This window comes from Oncorhynchus mykiss, chromosome 2 (genome assembly GCF_013265735.2).
Source record: "Oncorhynchus mykiss isolate Arlee chromosome 2, USDA_OmykA_1.1, whole genome shotgun sequence".
NCBI lineage: Eukaryota > Metazoa > Chordata > Actinopteri > Salmoniformes > Salmonidae > Oncorhynchus > Oncorhynchus mykiss.
The window spans coordinates 8,686,411-8,710,388 of NC_048566.1; the positions used below are offsets into that span (position 1 = coordinate 8,686,411).

The 23,978-nt window shown below is 43.2% G+C and overlaps 1 protein-coding gene across 2 annotated transcripts in view; it reads right to left on the reverse strand.

Moving 5' to 3' along the window:
- Nucleotides 1–6,725: 6,725 nt before the first annotated feature.
- The window catches only part of LOC110535184 (rap guanine nucleotide exchange factor 5), a 59,029-nt gene continuing 41,776 nt past the window's right edge, over nt 6,726–23,978 (reverse strand). For both annotated transcript variants that reach the window (XM_036937174.1, XM_036937168.1), the window contains 12 exons: nt 22,936–22,966; nt 21,456–21,534; nt 20,708–20,857; nt 19,249–19,346; nt 18,882–19,004; nt 18,481–18,659; nt 18,072–18,162; nt 14,230–14,280; nt 13,720–13,807; nt 12,129–12,193; nt 11,923–11,977; nt 6,726–11,312 (listed from right to left, as the gene is read on the reverse strand). In XM_036937174.1, coding sequence (XP_036793069.1) covers nt 11,194–11,312; nt 11,923–11,977; nt 12,129–12,193; nt 13,720–13,807; nt 14,230–14,280; nt 18,072–18,162; nt 18,481–18,659; nt 18,882–19,004; nt 19,249–19,346; nt 20,708–20,857; nt 21,456–21,534; nt 22,936–22,966 — 1,129 coding nt within the window. In that variant the 3' untranslated portion in view covers nt 6,726–11,193. The remainder of the gene's footprint in view (nt 11,313–11,922; nt 11,978–12,128; nt 12,194–13,719; nt 13,808–14,229; nt 14,281–18,071; nt 18,163–18,480; nt 18,660–18,881; nt 19,005–19,248; nt 19,347–20,707; nt 20,858–21,455; nt 21,535–22,935; nt 22,967–23,978) is intronic.

Here is a 23,978-nt window from a genome sequence, read left to right on the forward strand (position 1 = left end):
TGAACACAAAACATGCTAAACTCTATTGTCTTGAAAAACACTTCCTGAAAAGGATGTTCCATGATCCTGCCTCCAAGACAACTGAGGTTACCTCATTGATAGTACTTCTGAATACCTCCAGAAAAAAGTTAGTTGACTCAATTCTGCTCTGTTTGGAAAAAATTCAGTTTGCTTATTTTCAACCTTATACATTTTTTGGTGTGTGTAAAAGATGTAAAAAAAATTGAAGCAAATCATCTTCATCTTTAATGACACATAATTTTTGTGAAAACACTTTTACAGTGAGTTTATTATACTACCCGTTTTATAATACAGTGGTTCCCAAACTAAGAGTCGGGAGTCCAAGTTGGTCACGGGAGGATTTATTTTTTTCACACATTTTCGGTATGAAAAAAACACTTTCATTGTAAATTGACGAAATGATGAAAAACCAAATAGAAAGTGTGTACAAAGATAATGGAAGTCGGAAGTTTACATACAGTAAGTTGACTGTTCCTTTAAACAGCTTGGAAAATTCCAGAAAAGTATGTCATGGCTTTAGAAGCTTCTGATAGGCGAATTGACATCATTTGAGTCAATTGGAGGTGTACCTGTGGATGTATTTCAAGGCCTACCTTCAAACTCAGTGCCTCTTTGCTTGACATCATTGGAAAATCTAAAGAAATCAGTCAAGACCTCAGAAAAAAAGAATTTGTAGACCTCCACAGGTCTGGTTCATCCTTGGGAGAAATTTCCAAATGCCTGAAGGTACCACTCTCATCTGTACAAACAATAGTACGCAGGTATAAACACCATGGGACCACGCAGCCATCATACCGCTCAGGAAGGAGACGCATTCTGTCTCTTAGAGATGAACGTACTTTGGTGCGAAAAGTTCAAATCAATCCAGAGCAACAGCAAAGGACCTTGTGAAGATGCTGTAGGAAACAGGTACAAAAGTATCTATATCCACAGTAAAACGAGTCCTATATTGACATAACCTGAAAGGCCGCTCAGCAAGGAAGAAGCCACTGCTTCAAAACCGCAATAAAAAAAGCCAGACTACGGTTTGCAACATGGGGACAAAGATCATACTTTTTGGAGAAATGTCCTCTGGTCTGATGAAACAAAAATAGAACTGACCATTGTTATGTTTGGAGGAAAAAGGGGGAGGCTTGCAAGTCGAAGAACACCATCCCAACCATGAAGCACGGAGGTGGCAGCATCATGTTGTGGGCTGCTTTGCTGCAGGAGGGACTGGTGCACTTCACAAATTACATGGCATCATGAGGTAGAAAAATTATGTGGATATTTTGAAGCAACATCTCAAGACATCAGTCAAGAAGTTGGTCACAAATGGGTCTTCCAAATGGACAATGACCACAAACATACTTCCAAAGTTGTGGCAAAATGGCTTCAGGACAACAAAGTCAAGGTATTGGAGTGGTCATCACAAAGCCCTGACCTCAATCCCATCGGAAATTTGTTGGCAGCACTGCATTGCAGTGCTAGCTGTGCCACCAGAGACTCTGGGTTCGCGCCCAGACTCTGTCGCAGCCGGCCACGACCGGGAGGTCCGTGGGGGCGACGCACAATTGGCCTAGCATCGTCCGGGTTAGGGAGGGTTTGGCCGGTATGGATATCCTTGTCTCATCGCGCACTAGCGGCTCCTGTTGCGGGCCGTAGGCAGTGCACGCTAACCAGGTCGCCAGGTGCACAGTGTTTCCTCCGACACACTGGTGCGGCTGGCTTCCGGGTTGGATGCGCGCTGTGTTAAGAAGCAGTGCGGCTTGGTTGGGTTGTGTTTCGGAGGACGCATGTCTCTCGACCTTCGTCTCTCCCGAGCCCGTACGGGAGTTGTAGCGATGAGACAAGATAGTAACTACTAACAATTGGATACCACGCAATTGGGGAGAAAAGGGGGTTAAAAAAAAACATGTTGGCAGAACTGAAAAAGTGTGTGCGAGCAAGGAGGCCTACAAACCTGACTCAGTTACACCAGCTCTGTCAAGAGGAATGGGCCAAAATTCACCCAACTTATTGTGGGAAGCTTGTGGAAGGCTACCCGAAACGTTTGACCCAAGTTAAACAATTTAAAGGCAATGCTACCAAATACTAATTGAGTGTATGTAAACTTCTGACCCATTGTGAATGTGATGAAAGAAATAAAAGCTGAAATAGATAATTCTCTCTACTATTATTCTGATATTTCACATTCTTAAAATAAGGTGGTGATCCCAGCTGACCTAAGACAGGGACGTTCTACTAGGATTAAAAACTGTTTACCTATTGCAGATTCAGTCTTCCCAGCCTGGTGCAGGTCTACAATTTTGTTTCTGGTGTCCTTTGGTCTTGGCCATAGTGGAGTTTGGAGTGTTACTGTTTGAGGTTGTGGACAGGTGTCTTTTATACTGATAACAAGTTCAAACAGGTGCCATTAATACAAGTAACGAGTGGAGGACAGAGGAGCCTCTTAAAGAAGACGTTACAGGTCTGTGAGAGCCAGAAATCTTGCTTGTTTGTAGGTGACCAAATACTTATTTTCCACCATAATTTGCAAATAAATTCATAAAAAATCCTACAATGTGATTTTCTGGATTTTTTTTTCTCATTTTGTCTCTCATAGTTGACGTGTACCTATGATGAAAATTACAGGTCTCTCTCATCTTTTTAAGTGGGAGAACTTGCACAATTGGTGGCTGACTAAATACTTTTTTGCCCCACTGTAGTTGGCTATTCTGAATTATTACATTTCTTTCTAAACAGACAGCAGTAACTCCATAACGGCAAACTTATTTCGATTTATCAGGCATCCTGCAAGTCTGCTGTTGATAAAGTATGTCACATACTTCCCCTGCCATTGTTTGTTGAGGTACGCGCCATCTGGAAAATAATCTAGGGGAAACACTGATCTAACCACTGACACAGCACAAGGACAAGTGATTGATTGATAGAGCAGCATAGTGTTCCATGCTGTGTCATGTAGGGAGGTATTATGGTGTAACCTATAAATCAAACAATTTGTATGTGTCACATACGCTGAATACAACAACTGTAGACCTTACCGTGAAATGCTGAATACAACAGCTGTAGACCTTACCGTGAAATGCTGAATACAACAGCTGTAGACCTTACCGTGAAATGCTGAATACAACAGCTGTAGACCTTACCGTGAAATGCTGAATACAACAGCTGTAGACCTTACCGTGAAATGCTGAATACAACAGCTGTAGACCTTACCGTGAAATGCTGAATACAACAACTGTAGACCTTACCGTGAAATGCTGAATACAACAACTGTAGACCTTACGGTGAAATGCTTACTTACAAGCCCTTAACCAACAATGCAGTTTTAAGAAAATAGAGTTAAGAAAATATTTACTAAACAACTAAAGTAAAAAAAAAAGTAAGACAATAAAATAACTATGAGGTTATATACAGGGGATACCGGTACCGAGTCAATGTACAGGTTAGTCAAGGTACATATAGGTGAAGGTAAAGTGACTATGCATAGATAATAAACAGTGAGTAGAAGCAGTGTAAAATCAAGGGGTGGTGGTGGGGGGGGTCAATGCAAATAGTCTGGGTGGCCATTTGATGAATTGTTCAGCAGTCTTATAGCTTGGGGGTAGAAACTGTTAAGGAGTCTTTTGGAACTAGACTTGGCATTCCGGTACTGCTTGGTGTGCGGGAGCAGAGAGAGCAGTCTATGAAATGGGTGCTTGGAGTCTTTGAATTTTTTTGGGGCCTTCCTCTGATACTGCCTGGCATATAGATCCTGGATGGCAGGAAGCTTGGCCCTTGTTTAGTTGGGGTACGAGCCATCTAGGGTAAAACGCGTTGTCGTGCCCTCTTCACGACTTTCTTGGTGTGTTCGGACCCTGATAGTTTGTTGGTGATGTTGGTGATAACAAGCTAGGATTTTAAAAAGTACTTATGTATATGTTATATAAGTAATAACTGACATACTTTTCTCTGTATGTATTTTTTAATCACTTTCAGTATTACACCAATGTAAATGAAAATGTCAATATGAACAAGGAGGAATTTAACACAATATTTACTTGTTGGTGTACATGAATATGTTTGAATTACTACCCAATAGGGAGCAGGATTTGTCGGGAACTTATGCCTCTACTTGGACCATGTAATTCAGTATGGAGAGCATATTTCATTGGAAGGTCAGCTAACTGAATGATACACAATAGCGTCTGGAGCAGAGTCCCAGGCCTGGCATTCCCAGGAGATGTGTGCACGGCGCCTATTGACTTCTAAATGAGCTGCGTTTGACATTGACCTTTTAGTACACCAGAGACAGAATACTAACAGACTGGTGTAATTCATTCAGGGCATGGCGATGTAGATCCCACTGATACCTCTCTATGAAGAGCAGCTACAGATTAGACCAGCCCTCCTTGATTTCTCTGTGCTCTGTGTTATAGAGTCTGGTTATCAAGCTCTCTGGACTGAATTAAACCACACACAGAATGAGCAGACAACAACAAGATCATGTGATCCAGAGAGGAGGGGAAATGTAGCAAGTGAAGTTGACGTTCATGATGAGCTAGATTAACTAGATGAACAAACAACAACAACCCATAACCCAAATATTCTAAACATGGGGTCAGTAGTTTGATTGTACTGTCATTGAGTCATAGACAGTGTCCCAAATGGCACCCTATTCCCTATATAGTGCACTCATTTTGATCAGGGCCCATATGGGGCTTATATAGAGAATAGTGTGCCCTTTGAGGTTCACCAAAGCCCCCAGGCGGGAGGCATAATGTCAGTGTTGGTGATGGATCTCTCTGGAGCTCTACTGTATGTGTTATGATGAAATATCACCCAGGGTTCACAGTCAAGGTTCTGATCGTATTCTCACCCAGAGAGGATTTTTTATTTTTTTATCTTCACATAGAAAAGAGCATGCAGCTCCACAGAGATTAAACTAGTAGCCCATGCAATAATGATAATCAACTACATACCTGTATAACTAACCATTTCATAATGTTCAGTTTAAAGATGATCAATATTATTGTTTGACATTGCTGATGTATACGGGGTGTTGTGGCTCGGGAAGGTGGGAGGTGGTGGTAAAATCACAAAGACGCCTCAAGCTGATGAGATGACAGTTGCCTGCTGCAGATAAAGACTACGGCGTCTGTTGGCCTTGTTCCTTAGTACTCCACTGCAGCCATTTGTATCTCAATATCAAAATCATTTCTGGGTAACATTTATGTACCTTATTTAAATGGTAAAAAATAAACAAAAATTGCTTCTTACTGTCTTAGCAAAATGCAATTTCTCAAGCAATCATTTTGCTAGGACTGTCTGGGAGTGGTCTGAGAGAGGGTCATAATTGGAGGAGCCTAATGGGAGGGATGTGTAACCTGAAAATGTCCTGTTATTGGCAGAGAGGAGGACAAACTCTTTGTTATTGGTCTATTAACTTATACAGCATGGTGATGTCACCAGGCGGTCCAAAAAAAACACCCAGCCACACAAGCTGACATTTCAGGAGGTCTTTTCAAACAGCTCTTTCACTAAAAGTTAATTATCATAATTCTCCCAATTTCACAGTATTATTCCAACCTCACAGTGTGGAAATATATACAAAATCACAAGTAAAATCTAGTTATTGACTGCACTGGGCCTTTAAAATCACACACCTGTGTGAAACGGATATGACTGACGCACATTTTGTGTTGTTAAACTCATTAAATTACACACTTCTATGAGCACATTCACCAATTAACGTCACCACGGTAATCTTTAGTTGGAGTCCCACATAGAAGGATTCTGTCTTCTCACCCAGCACCCAACGCACTCCGACGCAAATAGCTGTTGTCTTGCACTTAATTCCTTCCTGGGAGCCAAAGTGGCTTCTACACTGTCAGGCTACAACAACAGAACAGCCAGCAGATGGAAGATTGATTCTGTGGGTTTGTTGTATCCTCCACGGGGATGTGAAGCCTTCCCTCCGCGCTCTAGGGCTGTGTCCCAAATTGGCAACCTATTCCCTCCCTACATAGTGCACTACTTTGGACCCGAAGTAATCCAAAAGTAGTGCACTATATAGAGAATAGGGTGCCGTTTGGGACACAGCCTAGGTCTTCATCTGCCTCCTCTCTTCCCCCCATTAGCGTGCGGCGGCGGCAGCTAGGCAGTGATTATGTGACGGGAAAATGAGGGGGTGCCCAGGATGTTGGGGAGGAAATGGCAGGGTGTACAGCCTGGCCCAGCAGGGGGAATGTCATAGAGAGGCATGTTAAAGGCCACACAGGGCACCTGGTTAAGGCCAATGAGGGCATCGGGCTGGGGCACAGATGCTTTTAGGGAACTGGAGTAAAGCTGGTCTTGTTTGTTGTTGTACTAGGCTCCATGCAAAGTGAGCAGATAGTGATATTTGATAGATTTTTGTTTGGTGAAAGAGCAACCTTGAGGATGAGGACTGAAATTTTAAGGCATTATTTCTGAGAGAGCATGTTGTATTTTAGTTACGAAACATGAAACAAAAAAAAATGAGTTAAGTGTTGACGTCAACGTCTGTGTTCATGGCTTGACCATGAGATAGTAGTTTCAGATTATGAATCAGCGTGAAGGAACCCTTTGCACATGTGCAGACGCTGTGCGACGGTGAGAACGACGTCTTGCATCTCACTCGTCTCAGTTCTGCGGTGCCTCTGCATTTCTCTGAGTTTAACTATGTATCCGCACGTCTTTCCAAAGAAACTCAACACACTGTATTCATACAACAAAACATTTCATTTATTATTTAACATTTGAAAATGACTGTAAAAAACGAAAAGCATAAAGAGTGATGAGAGAGAAGAGCAGTGACTTGGTATTGCTTTTGTTTCCCTTTCTGAAATAATATTTGTTAGTACATGCTGATTTGGGCGTTGTAGCGACATGTAGAAAAGCACTACTTCACAAGGAAATGCTTTTTGTTCCATGCATATTATACTTGGTGGTCGATCCATGGCTTTACCACGTCATGCAGACCAGGTCCTGACCTATTGGAACCCCACGGCAGGTAAAAAGGACACAAATGATACCCTATTCCCTACATAGTACACTACCTGGTCAAAAGTAGTGCACAACGAGCAAATAAATAAGTCTATTATCATAATAATAAATACTTCTCCAAATCTCCATGTCCAACCAGGGAACGCACAACATACTACAGTATATAGATGGAATCTATAGTACATGACCTGCCTCAAAACACTATACACACCATAGATATAGAAGTGTTTCATCTCTGTGATACACACATTACACATCAGGGGAATCCACAACAGGAGAACTGGTGGTGCTACTGAAGAACCTCTATATCAGGGTCTGATCTCTTTTCTAAACCACTGAAACATTCACCAAGAGGATTCTCTAGAACAGGACACAACATCCTGCAGGTGGATGGCTCATAGACATGTACAGTTTATTAGCCGTTTCTAGAAGATTAACTAATACTGCCACTGAAAGAAAAAGGCAAAGGCGTTTTAACTGGACAAGAATGTTCAAAGGCAAAAGTGTCGACTTGGTGTATTGCTGTTTCTTCATAGTGCAGATACAGAGACATGACAGGCAAAGGATCTGATGCCTCAAGCTACGTCTCTGAGTGTCCACAGCTAAGACCAAACATCTAAGTCCACCAGCTAAGTCCATAACTGTGACCATAACCCTTCTACTACTGTTGAGGATGGTTTAATACATTATCTATAACTGTAACATAACCCTTCTACTGTTGAGAATGGTTTATTACATTATCTATAACTGTAACATAACCCTTCTACTGTTGAGGATGGTTTATTACATGATCTATAACTGTAACATAACCCTTCTACTGTTGAGGATGGTTTATTACATTATCTATAACTGTAACATAACCCTTCTACTGTTGAGGATGGTTTATTACATGATCTATAACTGTAACATAACCCTTCTACTGTTGAGGATGGTTTATTACATTATCTATAACTGTAACATAACCCTTCTACTGTTGAGGATGGTTTATTACATTATCCATAACTGTGACATAACCCTTCTGCTGTTGAGGATGGTTTATTACATGATCTATAACTGTGACATAACCCTTCTACTGTTGAGGATGGTTTATTACATTATCTATAACTGTGACCATAACCGTTCTACTACTGTTGAGGATGGTTTAATACATTATCTATAACTGTAACATAACAATTCTACTGTTGAGGATGGTTTATTACATTATCTATAACTGTAACATAACAATTCTACTGTTGAGGAAGGTTTAATACATTATCTGTAACATAACCCTTCTACTGTTGAGGATGGTTTATTACATTATCTATAGCTGTAACATAACTCTTCTACTGTTGAGGATGGTTTATTACATGATCTATAACTGTAACATAACCCTTCTACTGTTGAGGATGGTTTATTACATTATCTATAACTGTAACATAACCCTTCTACTGTTGAGGATGGTTTATTACATTATCCATAACTGTGACATAACCCTTCTGCTGTTGAGGATGGTTTATTACATGATCTATAACTGTGACATAACCCTTCTACTGTTGAGGATGGTTTATTACATGATCTATAACTGTAACATAACCCTTCTACTGTTGAGGATGGTTTATTACATTATCTATAACTGTAACATAACCCTTCTACTGTTGAGGATGGTTTATTACATTATCCATAACTGTGACATAACCCTTCTGCTGTTGAGGATGGTTTATTACATGATCTATAACTGTGACATAACCCTTCTACTGTTGAGGATGGTTTATTACATTATCTATAACTGTGACCATAACCGTTCTACTACTGTTGAGGATGGTTTAATACATTATCTATAACTGTAACATAACCCTTCTACTGTTGAGGATGGTTTATTGCATTATCTATAACTGTAACATAACCCTTCTACTGTTGAGGATGGTTTATTACATTATCTATAACTGTAACATAACAATTCTACTGTTGAGGAAGGTTTAATACATTATCTGTAACATAACCCTTCTACTGTTGAGGATGGTTTATTACATTATCTATAGCTGTAACATAACTCTTCTACTGTTGAGGATGGTTTATTACATGATCTATAACTGTAACATAACCCTTCTACTGTTGAGGATGGTTTATTACATGATCTATAACTGTAACATAACCCTTCTACTGTTGAGGATGGTTTATTACATTATCCATAACTGTGACATAACCCTTCTGCTGTTGAGGATGGTTTATTACATGATCTATAACTGTGACATAACCCTTCTACTGTTGAGGATGGTTTATTACATGATCTATAACTGTAACATAACCCTTCTACTGTTGAGGATGGTTTATTACATTATCTATAACTGTAACATAACCCTTCTACTGTTGAGGATGGTTTATTACATTATCCATAACTGTGACATAACCCTTCTGCTGTTGAGGATGGTTTATTACATGATCTATAACTGTGACATAACCCTTCTACTGTTGAGGATGGTTTATTACATTATCTATAACTGTGACCATAACCGTTCTACTACTGTTGAGGATGGTTTAATACATTATCTATAACTGTAACATAACCCTTCTACTGTTGAGGATGGTTTATTGCATTATCTATAACTGTAACATAACCCTTCTACTGTTGAGGATGGTTTATTACATTATCTATAACTGTAACATAACAATTCTACTGTTGAGGAAGGTTTAATACATTATCTGTAACATAACCCTTCTACTGTTGAGGATGGTTTATTACATTATCTATAGCTGTAACATAACTCTTCTACTGTTGAGGATGGTTTAATACATTATCTATAGCTGTAACATAACCCTTCTACTGTTGAGGATGGTTTATTACATTATCTATACCTGTAACAAAACCCTTCTGCTGTCGAGGAAGGTTTTATTACCTCACACTTTACTCTGAAATATTTTGAATGATCTTTTTTTCAGTATTCGGAAGTGACATTTATGCAACACACACACACACACACACACACACTTTTCAATATTGTTGTTTAAAACCATTTAGCTTAACAGCAGTCTAGTGTGTGGTGGTCATGCACTGGAGGTCTGTCAAGTGTAGTGTCCTGGTGTTCAGAGTCCCCAGAAGTCCCCAGAAGGTTGATGCTTTCATTCATTGTGTGTAGATAGATAATCTGGGAGTGGTCACCTGTTTGGAAGCAGATAACAACAACCTGAAGCTATCAATACAGAGTGACTGAAGCAGGGTCCATGTTCATAAAGAGTCTCAGAGTAGGATCACTGGTGTAGTGGAGGGTAAACGCAATGTACCCACATTTTTGGGGGAGGGTCCCAGCAATGTACCCACCTTTTTGGGGGAGGGCCCCAGCAATGTACCCACATTTTTGGGGGAGGGCCCCAGCAATGTACCCACCTTTTTGGGGGAGGGACCCAACAATGTAACCGCCTTTTTGGGGGGAGGGCCCCAGCAATGTAACCACCTTTTTGGGGGAGGGACCCAACAATGTAACCACCTTTTTGGGGGGAGAGCCCCAACAATGTACCCACCTTTTTGGGGGGAGGGCCCCAACAATGTACCCACATTTTGCAGAAAAATGCATTGAAAGAATAGGAAGCATTACTTTTTTCACTGCGACCAGCAATCCAAGTTTATCCACCTATTTATCTACCAGGACATCACTGAGTAGGAGTTCTGATCTAGGTCCCTGTCCATTCATTACGATCCAAAAGGCTAAACAAATCCTAGATCAGCACTCCTACTCGGGGATCCTTTGATCAATATGGGTCCAGATCTATTTGTTAAACTGAGAAGCTCTTTGGTTACCTCTGCTCCATCGTTGCTCAGTATTCCAGTATGCCTTTTGGCGCCATCTAGTGGTTGGCCAGCGCCACACAGTCATCTCTCTGTTGGCTCTGGCCAACCCTAACCCTCTGGCTTTTGTTCCAGTCCTGCATTAACCCACCTAATTCAACTCATCAAGTCCTGCTGTGTGAGCAACTGATTAATAGAATCCTGTGTGTGTGTGTGTGTGTGTGTGTGTGTGTGTGTGTGTGTGTGTGTGTGTGTGTGTGTGTGTGTGTGTGTGTGTGTTAGAGCTGGGCTCTGTAGAGTTGGCCAACCCATGTCTCTCTATGAGTCCTGAGAGGTGTTTCCAGAGACTAGTTGGTACCCTTCTCCTTGGTGGTCTGACTTCGAGGGGTGGAGGGAGGCAGGCTCAGAGAGTGTATGTGGTCTATCTACACACGGGGTTCCAGTCTGTGGGACAGTTCAAACAGAGTCTGCTGATTGTCAATGACGTGAAGGTAGTCGACATAGGCCTGCACCTCCGGACTGCTCTTCTGGGGCATCCCGTTCCCTAGGAGGTAAACCACACAGTAAATACACACACACACACACACACACACACACACACACACACACAGAGAATTATCCATGACAGAAGATAGTTGTTGGTACACAGTCTTCATTACTGTGAGTGGCTGTGTACCGTAGGGGGTTCTCAGCATTAATGACTCAATCAATTTACTATAGTAACATATGTTGTTATTGATGAACTGATGATCTAATTGGATACTGTTATTCTGATGACTGCTGTAGTTGAGTCATCTTTACTGTACAACAACTTTAGAAAGTCAACACTGTGACCTGTCTACTGTGTTATAGTGGCTGACTGTAGAAAGTCAACACTGTGACCTGTCTACTGTGTTATAGTGGATGACTGTAGAAAGTCAACACTGTGACCTGTCTACTGTGTTATAGTGGATGACTGTAGAAAGTCAACACTGTGACCTGTCTACTGTGTTATAGTGGCTGACTGTAGAAAGTCAACACTGTGACCTGTCTACTGCGTGTCAGTAATGACATGAGTATGGAGGTTCAAGGATAGCTCATCAAAGTTGATGGTCATTGCTGATCTAAGACTGTGTGAGAGTAAGACCACACACACACACACACACTTCACCCACCCATGTGATCCTCCTGACAGTGTCTGATGAGACGCACCGTGTCGGCTATCATGTGCTGCAAGAGGAGATGGACACCATACACATCAAATACACATCCATCACATATTTTAGATGACCTGGTTTCTGCGTTATAGACTGTCTACAGTTGAAGAAACACTGGGTGCACTGACATGTTCAACCCCTTCCGTCATACTGAAGCGACTTACCAGCTTTTCAAAATTCACCAGGTTATCGAGAAACGTTTTGTTGCCCTCGTGAATGAAAGTGATATCTAAGAGAAAGGGAACAATGTAGCAGAGTTCAAATATGGAGTGCTAGTTCGTCGATCCTGATTTAAGTTCAGCTCACAATATTTCTGTCTGCATTACAGACCACTGCAGGGTTCAGGAGGCAGTGATGACAGTAACATTACAGACCACTGCAGGGTTCAGGAGGCAGTGATGACAGTAACATTACAGACCACTGCAGGGTTCAGGAGGCAGTGATGACAGTAACATTGCAGACCACTGCAGGGTTCAGGAGGCAGTGATGACAGTAACATTACAGACCACTGCAGGGTTCAGGAGGCAGTGATGACAGTAACATTACAGACCACTGCAGGGTTCAGGAGGCAGTGATGACAGTAAGATTACAGACCACTGCAGGGTTCAGGAGGCAGTGATGACAGTAAGATTACAGACCACTGCAGGGTTCAGGAGGCAGTGATGACAGTAATATTACAGACCACTGCAGGGTTCAGGAGGCAGTGATGACAGTAAGATTACAGACCACTGCAGGGTTCAGGAGGCAGTGGTGACAGTAACATTACAGACCACTGCAGGGTTCAGGAGGCAGTGATGACAGTAAGATTACAGACCACTGCAGGGTTCAGGAGGCAGTGATGACAGTAACATTACAGACCACTGCAGGGTTCAGGAGGCAGTGATGACAGTAACATTACAGACCACTGCAGGGTTCAGGAGGCAGTGATGACAGTAACATTACAGACCACTGCAGGGTTCAGGAGGCAGTGATGACAGTAACATTACAGACCACTGCAGGGTTCAGGAGGCAGTGATGACAGTAACATTACAGACCACTGCAGGGTTCAGGAGGCAGTGATGACAGTAACATTACAGACCACTGCAGGGTTCAGGAGGCAGTGATGACAGTAACATTACAGACCACTGCAGGGTTCAGGAGGCAGTGATGACAGTAACATTACAGACCACTGCAGGGTTCAGGAGGCAGTGATGACAGTAAGATTACAGACCACTGCAGGGTTCAGGAGGCAGTGATGACAGTAAGATTACAGACCACTGCAGGGTTCAGGAGGCAGTGATGACAGTAATATTACAGACCACTGCAGGGTTCAGGAGGCAGTGATGACAGTAACATTACAGACCACTGCAGGGTTAAGGAGGCAGTGGTGACAGTAACATTACAGACCACTGCAGGGTTCAGGAGGCAGTGATGACAGTAAGATTACAGACCATTGCAGGGTTCAGGAGGCAGTGATGACAGTAACATTACAGACCACTGCAGGGTTCAGGAGGCAGTGATGACAGTAACATTACAGACCATTGCAGGGTTCAGGAGGCAGTGGTGACAGTAACATTACAGACCACTGCAGGGTTCAGGAGGCAGTGATGACAGTAACATTACAGACCACTGCAGGGTTCAGGAGGCAGTGATGACAGTAACATTACAGACCACTGCAGGGTTCAGGAGGCAGTGATGACAGTAACATTACAGACCACTGCAGGGTTCAGGAGGCAGTGATGACAGTAACATGCAGTGTTTTCTGAGTCTAGGCACCTTTCAGTAGCAGAGGAAGGAATGGGATCTTGGGCGTCTTGGTCTTCTTGAAAGCGTCCCTGTAGGCTTTGTGGTTGAGAGAGGGGTCCTGTGAAGACATGTTGAGACAGATGTGATGTGTGACGCTTGTCTTTGGGGAGAAACGTGGTCTGTTGCGTCCCAAATGCCAACATCTTCCCTATATAGTGAATACTTATGACCAGGGCCCATAGGGATCAGGTCAAAAGGAGTGCACTATGTAAGGCATATGGTGCCTTTTGGGACTCGAACATGTGCACTACAGAAGCCCTCACAACCCCTTAACATCTGTTACTATGTCCCAAGATGACCAGAACTAGTGATAATTAATAAAGCCTCCTGCTTTTATTAACTCAACAGTGAAAACATGTAGCCTATTTAATGACCAGATGACCCAATATGTTCCTAGTACTAAACGTACAACACATAATTCCATGTATAGTCCCATTCATTATTACAGGATCTCTACACAATAAAACATAATGAACTTACTGTCAACATCTCCAGTTCCAAAAACAGTTTTTTGAATTTTCCTGGAACTTTCTGATGGAAAGAAAAACAGGTTTAGTTGCCACAACATTTACTGGGTCGACTCAGACCTCCTCCTTGTCCTGTGAAACAGTGTGCACACCCTCCTCATACAATATTATTACCACCAGAAATAACAATCCCTGTAGCGACCCTGTGTTTATAACCGTGGATATCCACTTTGTCGACCACCAAGGACGAGCTCACTCTCCCTGCTTGTCTCATTACGCTACAATCAGAGCTGGCAGCAGACAATGATCAGCTAAGGGGAAATCAGATTTCTAACAGTTTGATGCTATATTTATAATTGTATAAAATATTTGCAATGAATTTTCCACCAGTGGAGGCTGCTGAGGGGAGGACGGCTCATAACAATAGCCAGGAACGGAGAACATGGAATGTTGTCAAACACATGGAAATCATGCATTTGATACCATCCCACTAATTCTGCTCCAGCCATTACCGTAAGCCCATCCTCCACAATTAAGGTGCCACCAACCTCCTGTGTTTTCCACCAACAGGTTTCTGTGCCAATGCACCACACACAACCAATATGAAATGCATAAATGCATACTGCTTACTGACTGAGCGTTTATCATCATGGATTGTGTTTTCAACTCCACAATCAAGTAGAGAATGTCTATCTGACAGAGAATACATCCCCGCTACCTTGTAGACTTACTCAGTATCGAAGGCTTGGCTTCACAATCTACGAATGTCCTTCAACTTTATGCTGTTTTGTAACAGATGTCGCTTTCCATTGATGAATGGCCGTTGCACAGTTAAGATGCTGGAACTACACTGAGTGTACAAAACAATAGGAACTGCCCTTCCCATGATATAGACTGACCAGGTGAATCCAGTTGAAAGCTATGATCCCTTATTTATGTCACATGTTAAATCCACTTCAATCAGAGTAGATGAAGGGGAGGAGACAGGTTAAAGAAGGAGTTTTAAGCCATGAGACAATTGAGACATGGATTGTGTATGTTCCATTCAGAGGGTTAATGGGCAAGACAAAATATATTTAAGTGCCTTTGAATAGGGTATGGTAGTAGGTGCCAGGCGCACCAGTTTGTGTGTCAAGAACTGCAATGCTTCTGGGTTTTCACAATCAACGGTTTCCTGTGTGTATCAAGAATGGTCTACCATCCAAAGGACATCCAGCCAACTTGACACAACTGCGGGAAGCATTGGAGTCAACATGGGCCAGCATCCCTGTGGAACGCTTTGGACACCTTGTAGACTCCATACCCCGACGAATTGAGTCTGTTCTGAGGGCAAACTTGGGTGCAACCCAATACTAGGAAGGTGTTCCTAATGTTTTGTACACTGGGTGTATAGTGGAGTGGATGGATGTGAGCAGGTAGCCTACAGGAGACTTTTGAAGTAGCGTTTTCAGACTGAAACATTGCGACTATATTTAGGCGTTAGCTTCTAGGTCTAGAAATAGATGAGAAAGGAGGCCGAACGCGTGTTCAGTTTCCCTGAATAACTGGGCCTGCTGGGAGCACAGGCCTACGTGAAGAAGACTTAGGAGAATGATGATCAGCATCAGAAGTAAAAATCCAGCCAGACTGGCCTGCTACTGTGCCTTTTCTAGAATCTGTCCAGAGTAGACCCATAACTGATCCATGGAATGAAACATTCAAATAACACAGCTTTTGAGCCATTATTCAAATGGCATTTTCAGTTTACAGCCTAGAGTAGAACTGTACTCAATTGAATACAGTGATGCAACTTTTCATTGTATTATGGTGTAGTAGGGTCCAGTAATCTAGGTAGGATAACTGTATTGTCCCTTAACAAGATCAATAGGGGAGCTTTTTGAGCTGCATCTTTCATGTCTTCACTGTTCTTTCATGAAGTAATGATGCCTCTCAGCTACTCTTCTATCGAGTGGATTTATATTGAACATGATTCATCTACTACTATAGTCACTATGAATAGAGGGCAGGTTAGACAGCTGAGTGGTAGACTATATATGATTCATCTACTACTATAGTCACTATGAATAGAGGGCAGGTTAGACAGCTGAGTGGTAGACTATATATGATTCATCTACTACTATAGTCACTATGAATAGAGGGCAGGTTAGACAGTTGACTGTTAGACGACATTGACCTATGGTTTAGTAAGAGTGTAGAAAGGCATAGTGCATAAGGGAAGTACCAAAACACCTTGATATAGGAGAGGTGCATGCAAGCAGATGAGGAAACATGGCTATATGGAAGACATTATATAGTAAAACCTACAAAATGGTGAATGTAAATCAGGGAAAAAACTCACTACTCTCCTCTGTGGCCAATAAAAACACCCTACCCTCCTCTGTGGCCAATGAAAACACCCTACCCTCCTCTGTGGCCAATGAAAACACCCTACCCTCCTCTGTGGCCAATGAAAACACTCTACCCTCCCCTCTGCCCAATAAAAACACACTACCCTCCCCTCTGCCCAATAAAAACACACTACCCTCCCCTCTGTCCAATAAAAACACACTACCCTCCCCTGTGCCCAATAAAAACACCCTACCCTCCCCTCTGCCCAATAAAAACACACTCCCCTCCCCTCTGCCCAATAAAAACACACTACCCTCCCCTCTGCCCAATAAAAACACACTACCCTCCCCTCTGCCCAATAAAAACACACTACCCTCCCCTCTGCCCAATAAAAACACACTACCCTCCCCTCTGCCCAATAAAAACACACTACCCTCCCCTCTGCCCAATAAAAACACACTACCCTCCCCTCTGCCCAATAAAAAAACACACTACCCTCCCCTCTGCCCAATAAAAACACACTACCCTCCCCTCTGCCCAATAAAAACACACTACCCTCCCCTCTGCCCAATAAAAACACACTACCCTCCCCTCTGCCCAATAAAAACACACTACCCTCCCCTCTGCCCAATAAAAACACACTACCCTCCCCTCTGCCCAATAAAAACACACTACCCTCCCCTCTGCCCAATAAAAACACACTACCCTCCCCTCTGTCCAATAAAAACACACAACCCTCCTCTGTGCCCAATAAAAACACCCTCCCCTCCCCTCTGCCCAATAAAAACACACTACCCTCCCCTCTGCCCTATAAAAACACACTACCCTCCCCTCTGCCCAATAAAAACACACTACCCTCCCCTCTGCCCAATAAAAACACACAACCCTCCTTTGTGCCCAATAAAAACACACTACCCTCCCCTCTGCCCAATAAAAACACACTACTCTCCTCTGTGCCCAATAAAAACACACTACCCTCCCCTCTGCCCAATAAAAACACACTACCCTCCCCTCTGCCCAATAAAAACACACTACCCTCCCCTCTGCCCAATAAAAACACACTACCCTCCTCTGTGCCCAATAAAAACACACTACCCTCCCCTCTGCCCAATAAAAACACACTACCCTCCCCTCTGCCCAATAAAAACACACTACCCTCCTTTGTGCCCAATAAAAACACACTACCCTCCCCTCTGTCCAATAAAAACACACAACCCTCCCCTCTGCCCAATAAAAACACACTACCCTCCCCTCTGCCCAATAAAAACACACTACCCTCCCCTCTGCCCAATAAAAACACACTACCCTCCCCTCTGCCCAATAAAAACACACTACCCTCCCCTGTGCCAAAGAAATCTCAAATAAAATAATCCTCAAAGCAACAACAAAAAGTTTGACAACTCTCTCCTATTTTGATCTAAACAGTACATTTCAAACTGTCCCTTGGCAAAAGACAATCAAGACCAGTTTATCTGAAAAGCTTAAAAGACATCATAGTCACACATACAGAAGCAGACAAACACTGACCTCCCAGGTCTGACTGAGGCGGCTAACTGCTGCGGTGTTCAGACCCATAACGATGGCAAAGAAAGAGTTGAGGTTCCTCTGGGCTTTACAGCTGAGGAAATAAAGAGTGACACACTGTTAACACCAGCTTCATACAGTGATGATACAGAAATACAAACTGTAATTCCTCACTAAACCACAGGAGGGGGCATCCTTTCCATGCAGACCTCACTATAATAGAGTGTTATGCAGAGTTCTGTCGTTGAAGTATTGGGCCCTTAGTGAAATGGACCAATCATACTGCTCTACTTCTGTAGAAGAAGACATTACATTTTGAGGATGTAACAACTCTGCTCTAAATGCTGGAGCCCACTATGTTGTGTCAGAGAAGAGAAGAGAAGAGAAGAGAAGAGAAGAGAAGAGAGCTCACTGGGCAGCGATTTTGATGAACTTCTTGATGAGCTGGACTCTGTTGCAGAGCGTAGGACACATCAGGACTTCTGTCATCACCCACAGCTGTACCTCATTGCAGCGCTGCAGCAGCAGCTCCAGCGCCACCGTGTGGCCGCTGCTGGCATGACGGCTGAATGTGAAGTACACCAGCTCTTGCTGTAGTGGAGAGAGACAGGACAGGACACGGGTGAGCTTGTAGAAAGCTTTGAATCACTAATATCTTTAACTGTATCCTAAATGGCACCCTATTCCCTTTATAGCGCACTACTTTTGACCAGAGCTCTATGGGCCCTGGTAAAAAGGTGCACTATAGTGAATCGGGTGCCAACTGGGACGCATGCATAGTGTCGGTGATGGACTAAAGATGATGTCACGGACCTCATGTATTGAGTTGAAGACACTCCAGTCAAAGTTTGTAAGGGTGACAGCCACGTCCCATGTGTTCATACTCAGCATGCGAGCTGACCTCTGTTGTAGCTCTGCGTTGTCTGTGAACGGGCTCTGAGAGGAGAAAGGAATATGTTATGTTCTGTTGGGGCATGTAAGAACATGTTATTTTCTGATGTGATATGACCCTGTGGGATATAGGCTGGAAGCATATGCAGTAGGAATCAGGAATATAATGTGATAAACCAAATGCAGAAGTAGCTTGATAGGAGGCCTGAGGACTGTCATCTCTGCTCGATTCATTCACATTGTAGCCTGCTGAGGAACTGCATTGAAGTGGACTCATTGTGATTCCTACCATGACTTCACTCAGGTCCTTTCTGCACACGTGCAGCCTCCCCACTGCTGTCAGCGAATCAGAGTAGAGCCTGTCCTGAGGCTTCAGGAGGAGTTTCTCTGGAGAGAGGAAGCATCACACACAGCACAGCCATTATAAATATGTCAGCCAGCGTGACACCTGCTATCTGGGGTAGATAAGCGTCCCAGTGGAGGGTTGGTTCTGTTCTACATGAGTCAGTTAGTGTAGGGTTGGTTCTGTTCTACTGTAGTCAGTCAGTGTAGGGTTGGTTCTGTTCTACAGTAGTCAGTCAGTGTAGGGTTGGTTCTGTTCTACTGTAGTTAGTCAGTGTAGGGTTGGTTCTGTTCTACAGTAGTCAGTCAGTGTAGGGTTGGTTCTGTTCTACAGGAGTCAGTGAGTGTAGGGCTGGTTCTGTTCTACAGTAGTAGAACAGAACCAGTAGATTTCATATGATTTCGAAAAGCAGGCGGTCAGACAGACAGACCATTGAAACTCTGGTGAATCCACATGTGTTAAGTTGTGGTTAGTTACCTCCACGGTAGGTGTGTTGTGTTGTATTAGGTATGGTTAGCTTAGGGTTAGATTAGATATCTCCAGGGTAGGTGACAGTCAGCAGGACCAGCTCCCCCAGTGTGTTGTGTATGGTTAGGTTAGGGTTAGATTAGATTAGATACCTCCAGGGTACGTGACAACCAGCAGGACAATTACCTCCAGTGTGTTGTGTATGGTTAGGTTAGGGTTAGATTAGATCCCTCCATGGTAGGTGACAACCAGCAGGACCAGCTCCCCCAGTGTGTTGTGTATGGTTAGGTTAGGGTTAGATTAGATACCTCCACAGTAGGTGACAGCCAGCAGAACCAGCTCCTCCAGTGTGTTGTGTATGGTTAGGTTAGGGTTAGATTAGATCCCTCCAGGGTAGGTGACAGCCAGCAGAACCAGCTCCTCCAGTGTGTTGTGTATGGTTAGGTTAGGGTTAGATTAGATCCCTCCAGGGTAGGTGACAGTCAGCAGGACCAGCTCCCCCAGTGTGTTGTGTTGTATTAGGTATGGTTAGCTTAGGGTTAGATTAGACACCTCCAGGGTAGGTGACAGTCAGCAGGACCAGCTCCCCCAGTGTGTTGTGTTGTATTAGGTATGGTTAGCTTAGGGTTAGATTAGACACCTCCAGGGTAGGTGACAGTCAGCAGGACCAGCTCCCCCAGTGTGTTGTGTATGGTTAGGTTAGGGTTAGACTAGATCCCTCCAGGGTAGGTGACAGTCAGCAGGACCAGCTCCCCCAGTGTGTTGTGTATGGTTAGGTATGGTTAGCTTAGGGTTAGATTAGACACCTCCAGGGTAGGTGTATGGTTAGGTTAGGGTTAGACTAGATTAGATACCTCCATGGTAGGTGACAGTCAGCAGGACCAGCTCCCCCAGTGTGTTGTGTATGGTTGGGTTAGGGTTAGATTAGATTAGATACCTCCAGGGTAGGTGACAGCCAGCAGGACCAGCTCCTCCAGGGGGACATCCAGTCTCTCAGCCACCTCCTGCAGCAGCCCCTGGGCCACAACACTGGCCAGGCTCCTCACACTCAGATATGAGTCCATGCTCACGTACACATGACACAACACTGAGGAGGGAGAGGAAGGAAGGAACCAGAGACAGAGAGAAAGAGAACACTGTTTATCCATAGAAGTAGAATGAATAGAATGGAGTTGGAACTACTGACCATAGCAATTTGAATGGTCAACTCATGGGTGTTCTCAAATGGCTAACCTGATACATAGAGTGGTACATGAGGTGATGTGTGTGAAGAGGCTGGACAGACTGAGACTTTTCTGAACAATGAAATTCCCAATGCTTTCATGTTCAATGATGTCATAATTCACATGCATCACCTCATGTACTGACATCATTGAACATGAAAGCATTGGGAATATCATTGTTCAGAAAAGTCTCATTCTGCCCAGCCTCAAGGATTCCCATTGTTACTCTGTCTCCTCACAGTGCTTGCTACCTTAAAAAGAATGGCTCTGAGATGCTCTATACAGAACGTCATCAGCCGACACAAACTGTGGAAACAATGCATGCTGGGAGGAATGTAGGAAGAAGAAATACAAAGACAGGGGCTGCATCCCAAATGGCCATAGAGCCCTGCTCAAAAGTGGTGCACTATATGGGGAATAGGGTGCCATTTGGGAAGCAGACAGATTTGAGGATCGACTCACCTTCCCTGGTCTCCCTTTGTGTTCCTCTGGTCGGGAGCACGTTCTCTTTCAGGCTCAGCTGATGGGAAAGAGCTTTGCTCTAAATGCAGGGACATACAGAGAATTCAGAACACATTCATACTGTGTGAGAAAACATTCTAACTCTTTTGGACTCTTGTGGTTTCTACAGGAAACAAGAGGACAATAGTATTTAATGACCCAAACTGTTGTAAACAGGCTTTAAGGAAACCTGGCTATTCAAATGTAAACACAGCAGGGATCCTCAACTAGATTCAGCCACGAGCCCATTTTTTTATTGACGGGATGATCATTTGTAGACTGCAAATTGACCGCAAGAAGCCCCAAACAGATATAATATTTTACTAAAACATCATTTCAAACCTGGTTTTCATTTGTATTCAATCACATGAATGTATTTATCTCTATTATGCATGGAAGCACTTTCTAACAGGTTTACAAAATGAAAAACCAGCTGATTTGCTGGAGTTTTAAGTCAGAAAACTTGGGGGCCAAATAAAATGGCCTGTGGGCCACCAGCTGGGAAACCCTGTCCAACAATGATGGGCTCGTGGTAATGGCTGGAGTGGAATAAGTGGAATGGTATCAAGTACAGTGTTAATCTGCTAAATTGTCACGCCCTGGTCGAAGTATTTTGTGTTTATTTTCATTTATTTGGTCAGGCCAAGGTGTGGCATGGGTTTTTGTATGTGGTGTGTTGGGTTTGTAGCTTAGTGGGGTGTTCTAGGGAGGTCTATGGCTGTCTGAAGTTGTTCTCAATCAGAGGCAGGTGTTTATCGTTGTCTCTGATTGGGAACCATATTTAGGCAGCCATATTCTTTGGGTGTTTCGTGGGTGATTGTCCTTAGTGTCCTGATGTCCTTGTTCTGTGTTAGTTTACACAAGTATAGGCTGTTTCGGTTTTCGTTACGTTTATTGTTTGTGTTTAGTGTGTTCGTCATTAAACATGAATCGTAATCTACACGCCGCATTTTGGTCCGACTCTCCTTCACACCTAGAAAACCGTTACAGAAATTGTCATTATTTCACTAATATGGCCTATTTATTGCCTTACCTCCTCACGCCATTTGCACACACTGTATATAGACTTGTTTTTTTCTATTGTGTTATTGACTGTACGCTTGTTTATTCCATGTGTAACTCTGTTGTTTGTGTCGCACAGTTTTCTTTATCTTGGCCAGGTCGCAGTTGTAAATGAGAACTTGTTCTCAACTAGCCTACCTAGTTAAATAAAGGTGTTCTCAACTAGCCTACCTGGTTAAATAAAGGTGAAATAAAATTAAAAATAAAAACATCCAACACATGGTTTCCATGGTTTCCATGTGTTTGATGCTATTCCATTCACTGTCCTCCCCTCAGCAGCCTCCTGTGAGTCATATAATAGCTCCATTACCTCTCATGCAGTTTGGCCTCTTACCTTTCTGTAGGGTGAATACTCATCTCATGTAGTTTGGCCTCTTACCTTTCTGTGGGGTGAATACTCCTCCGCTGTACTGGAGAGAGAAACAAAATCAAACAATTAGACCATGAGACATGAACCATTTCAATCAACTAGTAACCTGGTAGTACTGTGATTTTACATCAATCAACTAGATTAGTCAAGGTTAGGTGACATGAGTCATGGTCCTGATTAAAGGTGCAATATGTAGAAATCGGTCCACCATTTCCTGGTTGCTAACATTCAAAGAGTTTCCCTAATTTCAGTCTATGTGACAAAACAAGCGATGTATAGTGTAGAGAATCATTGTACCATCTAAACCGCTGTGGAATATATTTCAACAACCAAAAATATAGTATTTTCAGCTGTTTGAAGCTGCTGTACAAAACCCAAAGGAAGACGCGGAAACTAATCTCATGAACGGGAAGCATAGAAATGATTTACCACCCCTTAGACTTGCTTCCAATTATAATAACAGATCTATAACTCACATTTCTATGTGAATTTGGTTGGGAGGGAGTAGGTGAGGAGAAGGAAGGGAGGAGGGAGGAGGGTTGACATGGGATGTGTTCCACTCGATGGACACCATGTTCTATATTCTGGGTGTTCTTGGATGTGTGCGTTTGTCAACAAGGAAGGAATCCTCAACGCTATTGGCAATAAGAGAACCAACAGTAGAAATGGAACAACAGGCCTCTCTGTCACAACTTGTGCTTTCCCAGATATTCTTCCTATGTGTCTCTGAGTTCCTCACCCTCTGTCTCAAGGGTCTGAGACCCCAACAGCACAACAACACATACCCCAACGGGACAACGACACAGCCCCAAACAGGACAACAACACAGCCCAAAACAGGGACAACAACACAGCCCCAAGCAGGGACAACAACACAGCCCCAAGCAGGGACAACAACACAGCCCCAAGCAGGGACAACAACACAGCCCCAAACAGGGACAACAACACAGCTCCAAACAGGACAACAACACAGCTCCAAACAGGACAACAACACAGCCCAAAACAGGGACAACAACACAGCTCCAAACAGGGACAACAACACAGCTCCAAACA